This window comes from Prinia subflava, chromosome 3 (genome assembly GCF_021018805.1).
Source record: "Prinia subflava isolate CZ2003 ecotype Zambia chromosome 3, Cam_Psub_1.2, whole genome shotgun sequence".
NCBI lineage: Eukaryota > Metazoa > Chordata > Aves > Passeriformes > Cisticolidae > Prinia > Prinia subflava.
Window position 1 is genome coordinate 97,873,878 of NC_086249.1, and position 16,236 is coordinate 97,890,113.

A 16,236-nucleotide genomic window follows, 5' to 3' on the forward strand; every position below is an offset into this window, starting at 1 on the left:
AATGCTTGTAGACCCACTGATTGCATTACATATCTACAAAGCAGACTGCTGACACATTCATTTATATTTCAAACAGCACACTGCAGGCTATATGGTACAGGGAGCACATGGAAAACTCTAAAGAGCATTCCAGACTCAGGTACAACAACTACCCAGGAACATACTCTCACAAAAACAACCAGCCAAGCAACCAGAAAAACCCAACAAACCCAAAAAACCAACCCCACAAGAGAAAAAAAAACAAACTAAATCCAATCTATTTTCCTTGGGGGAAAATAAAATCCAGGGAATTTTACTGTGTAGAAAACACAAAATGAAATCATCATAGATAAAATGCAATTCCTGGTATTTATTTGGAAAAGAACTCTGGCAATTGCAGAGAGGTGTGCTGCTTTTGTGTGAGAAAGAAATAATGGATTTCTGAAAGTAACTTCCCATGGCTGGTCACAGCTGTAGATTTAGCTCTAGACCAAAAAACAGGCTTCAGTGGATGTAAGTTACAATACAAAGCATTAAAATAAACAAAATAGAGAGGATGCAAATTTGTATGATGTAAAACTGAAACAGAATATAATTTTCAAAGAAGTGGTATTGACTTAAGGAATCCTGGAAGCTGTGACCTGAACAATACATTCTCTTTCTGGCTCAAAAATATTCTGTCTTAATTAAAAGCTGTTATATAAAAGTACATCTTACAAGTTTCCAAGAAGAGTCCTCAGATTTCTAACAGGTTCCCAACTGGGAGCCTTTCCCATCAGAATGGAACTGAATGACTTCTGATTATAAGTAAATACTTTCAATATTTCACTTCAAATGCCTTAAGCTAAATTTTAGCATTTAAACGAGCTGCACATTTGTGTAATCACAGGATATGCTACTTTACAGTTCAAAAAGCAGCTAATTCTTTCTTTGCTGCACTTTAACAAAGGAAAATAACATTAAAAATAGGGCCTAAAACTCAGACAGCATTTAATATGGCCTGGAAAAATAATTAATATCTCTTATTAGTTATTAAAAGCACTGATAATTTCTTGTTACTACAAAATAATCAGGAAGCATACTGAAATTGATATAATAACAGAAGATGATAACAAAAATTACCCAAACATAAGACAGATACAGAGAAAGATGGAACATACAGAATTTATCTTCATCTAAAGGATTAAAGTGACAAATTTAACCACAGTACTTCTATGAGAGACACACTGACTGTACATTTAATAACAGCATTCATTTGGAAGGCAACAAATACTTTGAAGGGCTTACTTTTATTGCTTTGATTTTGAATTAAAGACAACAAAACTAAAATCTCAACATGTTTAAATCTATATAAAGGTCTCTCGGTATTTTTTTTAAATTTTTGCAATCAGAGTAAATTTGCAACAAGTCTTCAAAGTAATAACCATATTTTCACAGAATACAAATCAAAGTACCACCTCAGACATTTTGCTAACTTCTAATTTTTAAATAACTTTCAAAAATTTGCTGATACTACTGCAGGTGTTTGTTGCATATATTTAAGGGGTTTTTAACTTCAATAGACTTTTAAAATATAATGGGCATTCTATACTACATATTAATTGAACTAGTTGGGCTTTCCAGTAAAGGGATGCTCCTATAAGCTAGAATTCAGATTAATACATCCTGAAAGACCAGCTCTAAATCGATTTGCAGATAGTTTCTAATGTGGGCACACAGGCAAATAGGGACACTTTTGATGCTTGTGTGCATGTCCTGCAAAAAAAACCTGACATCAACAGAACAGAAGAGACCCCAAATCTCTCTTTAAAGCCACCTTTCACACAAGTCACACAGGCTGCTGGCAAACAAAAGCACTGGAAGGGCTGGTCGAAGTCACTGCAAAGTGACTATTGATTATTTGAGAGAGGCCTTTGTGATTGTGGGAGGCTCTGGAGGAAGGAGAAGAAAGCAAATGCCACTCATTTTCAAATAAAGCAAAGAATATTTGGGTAACCTGGGAAAGCAATGAAGCAAATTCTCTGAAAAACCTGCAAATCATCCTTGAAACCATGTCCTAATATATGAAAGAAAATAAGCTGACTGGGAGTAGACAGAATGGTTTTATAAAGAAAGTGATGCCTGACCAACGTGACAGCATTTCATGAGGAGGTGACTGGCTCAAGGATGGCAGTGGGGGCTCTTTATCCTGACTTTAGCAAGACTTTTAACACTGGGAGGTTTTTTAACAGGGTTAAAAATCCCTGGTTTGGCTGTTTAGTAATGGACTCAGTGGACAGTGGGGTGTATTGAAAACTAGCTGAACTGCGGGCCTACAGTTTTTGGTTGTAAAAAGTTTATCCAGGAATCTGACAGGAGCCTGGTGCAGTTCAGAAAGGGGAAGTACAAAGTCTTGCCCAGAGGGAGGAACCACTGCATGAACTGGTGGAAGCTGGGGACCAAACAGCTGGAAAACAGCTTTCCAAAAATGGTTCTGGTGGACAGCACACTGGGCATGAGCCAGCAATGCAGCAGGGAAGGCAAATATTATCCTGGGCTGCATCAGGCAGACTGCTTCCAGCAGGCCAAGGGAGATGATCCTTCCTCTCTGCTGAACCCTGGTCAGACAAAGCTGGAGCACCCAGTCCAGTGCTGGGCTCCCCAGTAAGGATACGCTGGAGTGAGCCCATGGAAAGGACACTAAGAAATGATGGAGTGATTGGACCACCTCTGGAATGAGCAAAGGCTGAACAAACCAGGACTGCTCAGCTGGGAGCTGTGAAGGCTCAGGGGGGTTTTATCAGTAATTAAGAATTTCATGGGAGGGAGCAGAGCAGACAGATCAGACTCTTCTCTGTGGTGCCCACTGGCAGAATGAGAGACAATAGGCATAAATTGAAACAGAGGAAATTCCATCGATACTTAAGAAGAAAAGCAGATTTTTGTGAGGCTAGTCAGTGTCTGGGACAGGCTGTGGAGTCTCCATCCTTGGAGGTATTTAAAACCCAAGCTGACATTACCCTGAGCAACCTGCTCTCACTGACCCTGCTCTGAGCAAGTAATTAGAGTAGATGATCTCCAGAGGCATCTTCCAGCCTCGGCTGCTCTGCAGGTCTGTGAAATATCATCAGTTTATGGGCTGAGCAACAGCTTCTGGAAGCACTCCAAGACAGACAACACCTCTTAGGAACTCATAATCCATCAAAAAAAGCCTCCATATTGGCTGGACTTATTGCACCAGGAAAAAGTGAATTTGTTGGTTACTATTTAGGGCTAAGATATTTTTCACTTTCTAGATAAGAATTTTACAGATAAGCAGCAAATAACCTTGGTGTCTGTAGTAGGCAGATTTAGGGAAAAAAACCTCTGTTCATATTTTGAACAAGTCTTTGTTCAAATCACACCCTTCATTCAGTTAAGGGGAGGATTATTGGTCAAGTAAACTTTGCTTCACATTTGCCTGCAACATGTCAAGTGCAAAATGAATCAATTCAGCAGTAGCAGCAGCTGGGAAGGGTTGGCAAAACGACTGTTAAATCAGCTTAGGATAACATGCAAAAATTAGCAAGCCTTCTTGGGGGAGGGAAGGGCTTATTTAAAGTAGCTAAAGCAGTACAGCAATGGATGGGCATGACTCAGAGAAATGGAAAAACAGCAAAAGAACTAAACAGAACATAAGAGAGCTGACAACAGTATTGGTAGAAAGAGTTTAGGCTTCACAATTCAGCTACTATTCCCCAAGAAAAATAGGTTTGTCCTTACAAGATGAAAGGGTGAATGTTCACTGTCATTCAGTTTCTTTCAAAAGAAACATAAAATGTTTCCAATTATGGTTTTTAGCTGTAACAGTTGAAAAACATTATTACGTTAGCAACTGTGCTAAACCCAGCAGTAATTCTGAATTGATTCTGTAAAGACATGCCTTGTTTTGAACAGGAAATAAAGATGGACAACATAATCCAATAGATTTCCTTTCCCAAGGCAAAAATGTGCCCCAACTTACATTCTCTAAAGCTTTACATCAATCAGGTAATCAGGACAGAAGCACCACTTCATTGAGGATAACTTTGACTCCTAACAGAGGAATTTTATATAACTAAGCACAAGTTTTACTTATATGCCCTCTAGAAAGCATCTTCATGCAAGCAACCTCTTTCAAATCTATGCTGGTATCACTGAGCCATCCTGTAGGCGAAGATACAGCTATCATGGAATTTTAAACAGTTACAGAAATAAAAATCTTTTTTTATTAAAGATTTCTCTTATTTATAAATTTGTTTACAGTAATCTTTTTGTTTACAATAAGTGTTATAAATTCTGTTATATATCTGCTCCTAGAATCCACCCTTTATTTCACAGTTTTAATTTCCTTCCATGATTCTTGTTAGAGCTTTCAAAACCTATTAATTTAATTATTAGGAAGAACAGAAAGGTCAGAATGAAGCCTACAACATGCTTGTTCTTTACAGACTTCTATAAAAGGAACTGTTCTCATGTTTTGGCGAGAAAACAAGAATTCGTTTTTGTGAAAAGTTACTTGGCTTCACCTTTGGTTTCCATTCAACATCCAATGCAACCAAAACTTTCTCCTCTGTAAACAGAGTATAAGCAGAGCAAACACTTTAATCTGGATCTTCTGCATTTTTAGAGTGTGAGTAACCATCAGTCAACCAAGCATTTATAAATGTGATCTTAGAATTCAGTGTAAAAATACACTGATCTCTATTTCCAGCATCGTTGGCAGGGCTTGGAAGGGTGGGACAGGGAATAAAATATGTTCTAAATCACATGATAAGAAAAGGTCAACAGTAAATAAAGTCAAATGAATAAAAGAAATACTGTTGTATTCTTGAAATCCAGTGCAAAACAATTCCGGATTTCTTAAAATCATCATTAAAAACAGCACAAAAAAACACTAAACTGAGGGTTTTTTCGAGTTAATAAGCTTGCACACATCATGTCCACCACAGGTGTGTAACTTCTCAGTTTCCTCTTCCCCTCCATTTCCTTGAGCAGGTGTAGGATTGTCTCTGGCTGGTCCCACCTGGGTCCCTCTGCAGCAAGGAGAGAGAGCCTCTGTCCCTCCTGGTCCCCTCAGCCCCGAACAGACTTGCTTATGTTTTCCCTTCTTATTAGCTGATCAGCTTTGGAATGAGCTAGACAGCCAGGAAGGGCTGGCTCTTACTTTATCTCAACTCCTACTTCCTAAGCCCAGGAATGTGACAGGATAGCTTTATGTCCAACAGCATATTTCCCTGTACTGAACAAACAGGCACAAACGTTCCCAGTTATTGCTATCAACAGCATCAGATATTTACATCAGAAATGTCACAGACAATCCACCGAGGTGCTCTTTAACACCTCCAACAATCCTCACTATTTGTTATTAAGGTTTTAAAAAAGGCAGTGCTTGCATTAATTTTCCCCAAGCTTAGCAACAGCTAGGAAGCTCTGAGGTTTGTTCAGAGCGAAATACTTCATGAACAGTCTTTTCCAAATAAAAACTCTAAAATACAGAGGGGGAAAAAAACAACACTGAGAGAACAAGGTGAAGGGTACTGAAGCATTTGTGTGTGATGAGCATGGAGAGGCTTAGGAGAGAGGAGGACAGATGAACAGAGACCTCAGATTTCTAAACAACCCCTTTGATATACACACTATCAGCAGAGTGCGAGTTGTGTCAAAGTAGTAATAGATTTCACTGCAGAAATGCTTCTTGTGAGAAGCCTGTACCTGGTCAGGACCAATAAAGGAATCCTTTCTTTCTTTCTTTCCTTCCTCCCCCTCCCACCCCTCGGTTTTCTCCAGCCACTGCAGTCCATGACCTTCACAGGGAAGCGCTCCTGCTTTGACAACAGGCTGCAAACCTCCAAGGACTAGCAGTGCTTGCTGGGAGAGAAAACTGTTGCCTCACTCACAATCCAATCAAAACCTGAATGTTCCAAGTGAAAAATAAACCAAGGACATCATTATTCTGTTTCATTGTGATTTGGCTTGCCTTCAAATCTCATACCCTGTACATCTGAAAAAGCAGCAACACCTCCATTAGCTGGGCCTTCCAACACTTTAATCACAGTATCTTTCAGAATAAAAAAGGCAGAAATGTCAAGTTCCAATCACCCTTTAAATTCCCTCCATTCCCTGTGCTAAAGAGAATTAAAAGCCTTACCCAGGGATAATTTCCTGTACAAACCAGCGTGCAGGCACGCAGATGCTCTGCCACGTAGGCAGGCTCCAATTTTAGAACGTGGCAAGCCCTGGGGTGGTGGGACAGGGAGGCTCCCCTGCAGGCATCCCCTGCTCATGGCCACACTCCTGCACCCAGCAAAGCTGATTTCTCACGTGGCATAACAACTTTCACACTGCATAAAAAATACAGGTTGTCTTGTGTCCAGCTGAACAACGCTGGATACCTCACCCAGTGTGCACTGTCTGCCCCTCTTCTTTCAGAATTTATATTAGAAATATCAGATGCTGGCATTTCTGGTTTTACTGGGACACTTCTGAAGGCCAGGAGACCCAGAGTTTTCTCAGACATTATTGCCATCCAGAGGAATGAAATTGGTAAAGAAATAGGCACAAAATGTTTGATTAACCTGACTGAAACTCATCTGCTCTCTCATTCTGGGGTCCTTGCAATACCTCTATGTCCCCAGAGTTCTTTCAAAAGATTTTAGCAAAGGAAAGTTAAGCAAAATGTGATATTCTGGATCCACATTTAGATCCTTTTCACACAGTGAAGTATTTTAAGTTGTTTTTTTTCTTTTTTAAGGAACCTTCAAACTTCATTATGTTACTTCATAGAAAACTACTCTAGAGGGAAAAAACCCCCACACCCTTAGGATAACCACACCCTAAGATAATTCTGTGTGGTTTCTTTGAGGAAACTTTTACAACTGTATCTTCCTATTTTATTATCATTGACATTATGCTACTTTCTTTCTGCTGAAGATGATAATCCCTTAAAAACTCTTCAAGAAAGAAATTAAGTATAAATCTGGCATCTTAACTGTTACCTTGTATGAACATATCCCAAGTTACAAGAACATATGCTTCTGCTCACATAATAATATTTCTTTCTCCTACACGTGCTCGTAATATTTAAAAACTGTATTTGCTTTTCAGAATAAAAGACTGCATACAACTGAAAAAAATCAACAGATAGATATGGATATTTAAAAAACCACAGAATTAGAGAAAGGATCAGAAAACCTCTCAAACAGTATCAGCCTCATGCCCTAAACAATATCCCATAATATAACTTGCAAGAAGAACCAAGAAAGTTTATGACTTTCTTAAAATGCAGATTATCTCTCCTTCAAAACACATAATTAAAAATGTTCTGACTTGTTGCACATGTGGTAAGTAGCCTAGAAGGGACGTCTCTGTGGTCTCTGCCGCGAGTACTCTGAACCCAAATAACTCCTCTGCTCCACGTGTTTTTCTGGGAAGATGAAGGATCTTGTTCCCTTGTGCAGCACGCTTGGCATGACGTTCTGCAAAGCCACACTCCACTAACCATTATTCCTGCTTTCCACAAAGCTCAGTCTTTGATAAGGCACAATTATTTAAAATTCCCAAAGCTGTTCTGCTTCCCCTGACAGTGATACACACATCCACATCCTTTGCAACAGCAATGTGATGTTACAGAGTTCCACTAAATTTATTGAGAAGTCTTTATCCAGCAGTTAGCTATAACACAGTACAATGGTTATCCTCCTAAATGATAATTAAGCTTTGGGGTAACATTTAATTGAAAATGTACTGTGAAAATCAACAAGTCAGCTCTTTCAAATTGAAGCTGCTTGGTTCAAAATACCATTCAATGTGATTTTGTCTCTCAGTAATCCATGACAAAAATATATGAGTCTAATCCTGTTTCCTCGGGAGATCATTTAAAAGTACTTAACCCCTTGGACAATTTGGTTTGAATAATTACACAACATTAATCAAATGGTTAACCTTTTTCTACAAATACTGTACCTTTTCAGTAATAACATGATTTTATCAGCAACTATTCTATTAGTAACCTAATTGACTTGTTTTCCTCTAACAAAATTTCATTTTTTCACAGTGTGTAGCACAGTCTTAAGACTCCCATACTGTGGATACCTTCCCCTGATCAGTGACTGTGTTGGAAGGATCTGTGGGCAGCTGTGATGCCCACGGGCAGCCAGAGGGAGCAGACACCACGAAGCACCCTCCTGCACTAACCAGGGCGTGACTCTACAAGAAGTTCTCTCCTTACAACCAAGATCCAAGGAGCTTTGCTGCCACGCTCCTCCTGTCTCCCTGGGTTGTCTTGGGCCCCAGCAGGAGCAGCCTGCCAAGGCAGCATTCCCCTGCAAGGCGTGTGCGTGTCACAGGGCTCGGCGTGACCCCCGTGCCCCACCGCCCACCGCGCAGACCCAGAGCGTGGCTTTGAGCTCACTCCCTCCAAAAGGGGTGCAGGGCACGTCCTCGGGGCTGGGCACCGGTGCACAGGATAAGCAGGGAATAATCTGACATCTGGGAATTCCCTTCAGAAATTCCTGAGCTGAGGTGTGAACCTGGACAGACCCCTGCTGCAGCACATCCATGGCCTCCTGTAAGAGACCCCTGGTGGCCACCAACTTCCAGGCAGGATTGGTTTCTTTTCCATGCTGGATGATTGATTCTATTTTTAGTCACTACTTTGTGCAAATCCAAGCAGAGAAAGAGGATGCCTGTGTGTGACTGCAAGCAGAATTTGGTTCCATGTCAAAATAAGGACACAGAAAGAGGATTATATCTGCTAGAAGGAAGAAATACAGCGTATGATACTGAATCCCCTAGGGAGACTGGCTTCTGAAATGAAGTTCCCAGTAATCTCATCTTAATTAAAACAAAATGAAATTTATGATATCTCATTTCCCAGCCACTTTATTATTTAGGTGTCACTGTCAAAGACTCTGCAGAAACCGAGGAAGAGACAGCCACTGCCCCAAGGAGTTTCCAGTCTGACTCAGGGAGAAGTAAACACTGAACAGCTCAGGAAAGAAAGCAAAGCCCTTGGCAAAGAATAAATACCTTTGTATTTTCCACAAAGGTCACTCTCAGCTAAAGTGAGACGAGTCAGAGAATGAAGAACCCTTCTTTAGTGCTGTGGCACAGGGGAGAACAGAATCCAAAAGGGAAGAGGTGAGTGCAGAGGTGGATGAAGGGTTGAAGAGGGGCCATCAAAAAAAAGAGAAAGGATGGATTTAAAAAACAATACAAAGGTGTAAGTGACCACTGTCACCTCTAAGAGCAGAAAGTTTTCATCCAATATAGAAACAGAAGCAAAGGAAGCACAGGCAACAAGTAGGAGATGTGTCCTGAATGAAGGCAGTGGACAAATTTGGGCACATTATTTTGGGTACACCTTGTCACAAAGTGGAGATACAGGTTTTTCCATTTTTATTGAACTAAAACTATAAAAACCCCCTTGAATATATAGAAAATTATATAAAGAAAAATGTCATGCTCTTTAAAATACAGCTGAGGGAATGCATTCAGCTAAATAACTCCCAAGAAGTGCTAGGACATCACCCTTTCATTTTAGATATGGACTCGGTTACATAACATAATTTAGCAAGTGATTTAATGGCTTTTGTCATGAATGCTATTCATCTGCTAGATGCAACTCTGGTTTCTATTCATATTTTACAAAACCTCTATCACAACCATTTTTTTCATTTCTTTCATAAACTAATCTTCTTTGTTTCCAGAGTGAAATCACAACTTCTGAACTAAGCAGCAAATATCTTTCCCCCTTACTTAGCAAGCACCTGCCCAACTTTCCTTGCAGCACCATCTCTTCCCCAAGGCTGAGGACAAGGAATCTGGGCTGATATTGTGATTCCCTTGGCAAGGGAGTATACAGAAGGATAAAGAAAACAAGTTCTCCTTATTCCTCTCCAAAGAATCCTCTTGCTAGCCAGGACTAAAGCCTCTTAGGAGAAACCCAAGACATTTCTTCTTCCCAGCTGCACCCCCAACATTTTCAGAAGTCATGAAAACTTTCTCATCATTATCCAGTACGTGATAATGATGATCTCCCTGTTCTACCTCACTTGAACTTCTACATTGTGCCCAGTAAGTAAAAGGTGTTACCACTGAAGGAGCTCTCTTAGCAGTACAAAACTGCATGGAAAATTGATGGCTGATTCAAGTTTTATTTATTGCACAAAAAAATAAAGTTTGAATTCATCTTGTAAAAAGGAAAGCAAATATGGCATAAGACCACACCTGCACCTTGAAATTTTCAGTTTTAAGCTTCCTTCCTGTCAAACATAAAAAATGTAATCTTATTTTGAGACTCTCTTCATCACACAGACCATGTTGTCCATTATATGCTATGGGGATAAATGACAACATCTACATATTTCCCTGCCTTTTATGATCAGAAAATAGAGAAAAACAGATATTCTACCATTTTAAAGATACAGGACTAAGCTGAAAGTGGAAGAGCCAAAACAGATTATAAATCATGGGGCAGAGATATAGATTATGTCCAGACAACACTGACACTTTTTTTTTCCACTGGCACAATCTGTTCTGAGAACCTGGGTGGGGGAGGAAGAAGAAAGATCATCTGGGAGCACGGTAGATGGATTTGAAAACTCTGTCATTCTCTCATTCTTGGCTCTCTTCAGTCTCCCACTCTTGGCATCCCCTGTTTTTCTTCTTATTGCACATAAAGGTTGGTTTTAAACCAACAAACAAGTGCAAGTCTGGAAAAGATGACTGGGTTTTTTTGCTGGGAAGAGCACGGGAGAGCTCAGCTGCTGCTCACTTGGAACTAAACTGACACCCCCTCGTTCAGTTGATACCAGACAGTTCAGCCACCAGAGAAGAGCTCTCTGACTCTGTAAGTTAATATTAGGCAATGAAACTGCACATGCCATTAAAGTTCAAAGAAACTGATTACTCCTTTGATGTGTTGCCAAATTATTGGAATAATGACGCTATTTTTTTTCAAGTGTATTGGTGTGTCTCCTCAATTCTGTCTTTTTTAACCCCATGCTTTAATAACTGTTGAACTTCAGAAGGAAATGTGTTATTATTCTTCAAAGGAGAGCTGGGTACTGTTTCAGGATGTTTCAGGGTGACTTCTTTTATATATAATAAAAAGGATATTAGACCCCTATTAGAGACAAAAAAAACCCCGGCTTTATTTTCCCCCTCAGGTGCTCTCCTCCTTTAGACTTGGAAAATAAACATTTAACAATGCATGCTGTTAGTGGGCTGTCAAAGTGAATATTGTGCTAAGTTATGTCAGTCTGTTCATACTTACAATCATCTTCCACTTCCTCATACCAAAGCATGTGAGCAGACATGAAATCTCTCCACAAAACAGAGGGGGAAAAAAAGAAAACAACAGCAAAATATTTCTTGGCAAAGTATATCCCAACTTTGCTGCTCCAGTAGCTTTTGCTGGATTAGCTGTGTCCCGGCAGGAGCCCCGGCAGCTGTGGAGGAGAGGGAGGGATCGGCAGGGTGGGATGCAGGCAGGGTGGGATGCAGGCAGGGTGGGATGCCCGCAGGGTGGGATGCCCGCAGGGTGGGATGCTGGCAGCGCTGGCTGCCCGCAGGGGCTGCGGCTCCCGGAGAGGCAGGATCCTCACTTCCACCCGGCCGGCATGGTAACTAATGCCAGGGCTCTTTGGAGGCCCCGAAATGTTTCAAATTCCAGGACCTGCGCAGAAGCAATGCTGCCTGTGCTTCCCCCTCAAAACAAAGTTGATTTCCCATAATAGGACAGCCCATGCACTCGACATATAAGGCTCTGCTTCCAGGGTGGCATGTGCAGTGGATTTAAATTATGTGTTGCAGCTTCCCAAGGAACATTCGGGCTGCAAAGCAAGCGGGGTGCAGATATTTCCTGCTCCCTCTGCGCAGCTCCCCGGAGAGCCCTATGAAATAAATTTGATTCCTTCCCAGCAAATGACCCATCCCCAGACAGGTTCCTCCTTTTTTGGGACAGCAGCAGCAACCCTCCCTGGCTTTTGGGATTTCAACTTCCCTCCCGAGCAGGGGAAAGAGTAAACAAACCCTAAAATAGTGTTGTCACCAAACTCAACGTGTAAATGCTAACACAAGTTGTGGTTAAGTCAGGAGCTGCTTAAAAAGGGAAAAAAAAAAGAAAACAACAAAAAAAAGGACTATTAACTTACAAGTGACCTTTTCCACTCCCAACAAAACCATGCAGAGCTAATGCTGTGCACAGCCCAGGAGCTGCAGAGGAAGCAGAGGAAGGAGTGTGCACAAGCTGCCTGTTGTTTCTCTTCCTAACAGTGGGAACAGCCCTGACTTCCAAACCCCAAACAGGTGGGACCTGGGCTTCTCTTTAATTTACACAGGAAAGAAAAAACAGGCATCCACACAACACTTGGGACAAAGACTGTGGCATCCTTCACCCAAACCCAGATTTTTATAGGGCTGCTTTCTACAAAATGTCCTTTGTGCAGTATGTACAGCCTTTAGAGATAGGCCATGCTAAATCATGTAAATGGTTTCATTTTGAAAAGGCATTTGAAGAAACACTCTTATACTGTTCCTCTTTTTTTTATTTTTAAATCTATCCTTAAAAAACTGAAAGGTGGTATCTTTCAGATTTAAACCTAAATGTGTCTAGTCATGCTGATTACAAGTCTATAAGTAATTTTCTGGATTATACAGAAAAACAAACACAAAAATGAAGTGTGTAATGTAACCTTACAGCCACTGGAATTTTCTACACTGATAGTCAAATTAATACACGGAAGAACCTGGATGTACAGCACACGCCAAGAGACTCCCAGGGATTAATCTGCAGCCCACAGGAACTGCAAGTCATGAACTGATGTAGAAAATAATCTGAAGCAGAGCAGAGCACACTGTAACAGCAGCAGCATTTTGATTATTTGAGGGAGAAGGAGGCTGAGAAAACCCAGGAAAGGAACTGCTTATTGTGCATATTTTTTGTTTTAAAATAGCTAAAGTCACCCTTAATAGCACATGCTGTCAGTAACTAAGGCCCAGTAACATATTTAAAGGCTACAAGTGAAAGTTGCCGTGAAGGAAAATGATAGAACTGTGATCCTCCTGGTTTATCTTCAAGAACAAACCTCTTCTCCAGAACTTTTCAGGTGCATAAATATCTTGTTTCTAAATTTGATCACAGGGCCTTCATCTCACAGAGACCAGTCTGTTTTATACCCATCTCTAGTCGCAATTCACAAAAATTCATCCTCTCTGACAATGACTTTGAGACCATCAGAGCATGTTTGGGTCAGGCTTTGCAAGAAATTAAGTTCTACTCAGCTTTTTCTTCTAAAACACAGCCCAAAGAAGTGTCTATATTTACAGTAACTTACATATTTAACAATCTTCCACATGCAGGAAATCCGTATTTGCTTCCTCTTTTTATACTGGGGGCATTCAAAACTCTGGTGGCCTCCAGAGAACACCTGCTCCATTTATAAGAGGGCAGAAACCTTCAGCCTACAAACAATTTCCCTTCCTCCTATTGATGCTCCTCCAGTCAGCTGGAAAAGAGTAAAAATTTGTTGGGCCATAGAGAGAAATGAAAGTGAGCCTTCAAATATACTGGGTATTTTGGTTGGGCTTGGATTTCTAGGTTTGGTGGTGGTGGTCGTCGTTTTGGGGGCCTGCAAAGAAATTGAGAGGCTCTTAAAAACTTAATACTATTTTCAGGAGCTATGAATATTGTGAATGGCTAACACTGAGAAGCATCCAGGCTACTGGAGATGTTTATATCTCTTAGTGCCTACTAGCCAGCACTTACATGGCACGGATAGCCTGGAGCATTCTGACACACCAGGTTTTGTTGTCCGTAGGGTTTTTCTGCTCTGCCTTTAACAACAGAGAGCAAGGCAAAGCTTCTCTGTAGTTTTGTGTCAGATAATCACTGTGAGCTCAATAAATGCTGGTGGTCAGGGACCACCTGCCTCACTCTCCCTTGTACGTGCTGCAGGCTCTGACCTCAGTGCTCAGAGACTACAGTGCCAGTGCTGCAAGACAGGAGAGGGAACGGGCTTCAAAACCACAGAGAATTTGGAAAATGTAGAAAATCTGCAATGATACAAACGGGTATTTTTTTCCTGTGATTGCTGTCAGCTATAGTTTAATGTTGCCTTACTCTTCCACAACCAGTAATGGCTTAAGTGAAAGAAAAATGTCATTGTCACAGAAATGGTTTGGGTGACTTTCAGCCACCCGTTAACAAAGGTTTTACACAGAGCCCGCTTATTTCCCTGCTTGAGAAGTCCTTCCAAAGGCCAAGTATTGATAAACTTGACAATATCTCCTTGCTAACGGCATGAGCGTGACAGTAAAGCAGGGAAACGCCGCGGAGGGCAGCAGCAATCTGGAAACCAGGACAACAATAAACTGCCTGTTCAGAAACCATTCAGGGGATTGGGTTCAGCCTATGGCAGCATGACTTTTTCATGACATGGAAAAGAAATGGATTTCAGCATCCAAACTTGGCAGCCACTTTTATTGCCTCAGGAAGCTAAACCAGGCTAGGACTTGAGCACAATGGTCAAACCATGGACTGGACATGGGAACCAAGTTCTTGGTTCTCTAACTCTTCTGTCCCATAATAAAGGGCTACATTAAAATTCAGGACTTGTCTGTCAGGGGAAAAAAACAAAACACCACAACTGGAAAATGATGTTTTTGACATAACTGATATGGGAGGAGAGGTCCCCAATTCAACGTAAATAAATCAAATAACTTAATGTTACCAGCCTCCACAGAGTAACAAATCTACCATCTCACTGTAATTTACTAGGACACAAGCACCTAACAAACCCCCAGCAAAGCAAAGCCCACCATATTGCCACTTGTATAGTCTATCTCCTTTCCTGTTAACAGATAAAACAAGAAAATAACAAATAGGTAGCATGCTGCACAGAACTGATTTACAAACCTCTTATGACTTTTAAAATATCCCAGTGGCACATGTTTGCCAATACAACTCAACATCAGAGTGCTTACAGCATAAACCTGAGACAGATGATATTTTGATTATAATTTCAGAATGCATTTCAACTTTTATTCTGCCCTGTTTTTAAATCACTGCCAATGCTGACCTAAAAAAACAAAAAATCTGAAAGGCAGTCCAAGCCTGTTGCTCGGTTCAGCCATTAAGCTCATAACAAGATGTCTCTGTGCTCTTGCCAGTATTTGCAAATCTATCACATCTATCTGTGTGGGAAAAAGTGCTGAGCTCCAGGGACTGTGGGACTGATATGCAGGGAGAGCTGGGATGGGATTCTTTCAAGCACTAATGTGCAGCGTGGGTTTTTGTCCTGGTGGTATATTGGCTCTGATTCTTTTTATTATTCACTTCCTGTCATGAAAAAAAAACCAAGACAAAACAAACACAAACCACTTGCATGTCAGCATCAGAGGAAAAAAAAAAACATCTTTGACAGCTTTATCACAACAGAAGTAAACAGGCAGCTTCTGATTTTCCTCTGAAATCCACAAGGAAAAAAAAAGAAAATCTTTCCAATGTGAGCCACTGAAGAATTTCTCTCTTTTGTTTCTTAGCCTATTTTTACTTCAGAAAGGAATATATCATAGAGGGTTTTAGTACAGGTTGCAAGGGGGTTCTTTCTCTTGTTTATTTGATCTGCAGACCAGAAAATAAAAGACAAAAACCACTTCAAACCAAACCAAAAAACTTGGTCTTATCTCTGAAGGAAGCAGTAGCTTTTGGCTTCCAAAGTAAAACATATTAATATAAGTTTAAAGTCAGAAAATTAGTAGTCAATACAATGGTAAGACAAAGCCCTCTCACATGCAAGGTGTGTAAAAAAAATAATTTTATTTCTAGATCATGAAACACTTCTGCTTGAAAACACTTTTGCTCATGAGCCAACATACTGGTTCACTGCTGTTTGTGCTCTCCCCAGGAAAGCTCTCTCCTTCATGTCAAGGCCATTGGGAAATAGGGTTTAATCATTTTTGCAGAGCATCTAGCAAAAAGAAGGGTGGGCTTAATCCGTGCTAGTTCAACTTAAAAAGTAACTCCCAGAAAACAATCACTATCCATTCTGGAAAGCTTCAGCTAAAGAACAACCAATCCTTTTCACCTAGTGCATCTGTCTTTGGTGTGAGGTTCCAAGCATATATAGCAGGAGAGCATGTCCATGCTTTGCATATCTTTATTCTCAAACCCTGTCAATTCTCCAACTTTCAGAAGCTTTCACCCCAGCAGAAATGAAATCTGTCTTTATTGGAGTCAGCTGGACCAGAATCCTG

The 16,236-nt window shown here is 40.6% G+C and overlaps 1 protein-coding gene across 2 annotated transcripts in view; it reads right to left on the reverse strand.

The window, feature by feature from the left end:
- The window catches only part of DMD (dystrophin), a 978,378-nt gene extending 966,039 nt beyond the window's left edge, over positions 1-12,339 (reverse strand). Inside the window, exon 1 of one of the 2 annotated variants that reach the window (XM_063392999.1) lies at positions 11,255-12,339. In XM_063392999.1, the coding sequence (XP_063249069.1) occupies positions 11,255-11,297 (43 nt within the window). In that variant the 5' untranslated portion in view covers positions 11,298-12,339. The remainder of the gene's footprint in view (positions 1-11,254) is intronic. The other variant, XM_063392994.1, reaches the window with a different exon arrangement.
- Between the last annotated feature and the right edge of the window lie 3,897 nt (positions 12,340-16,236).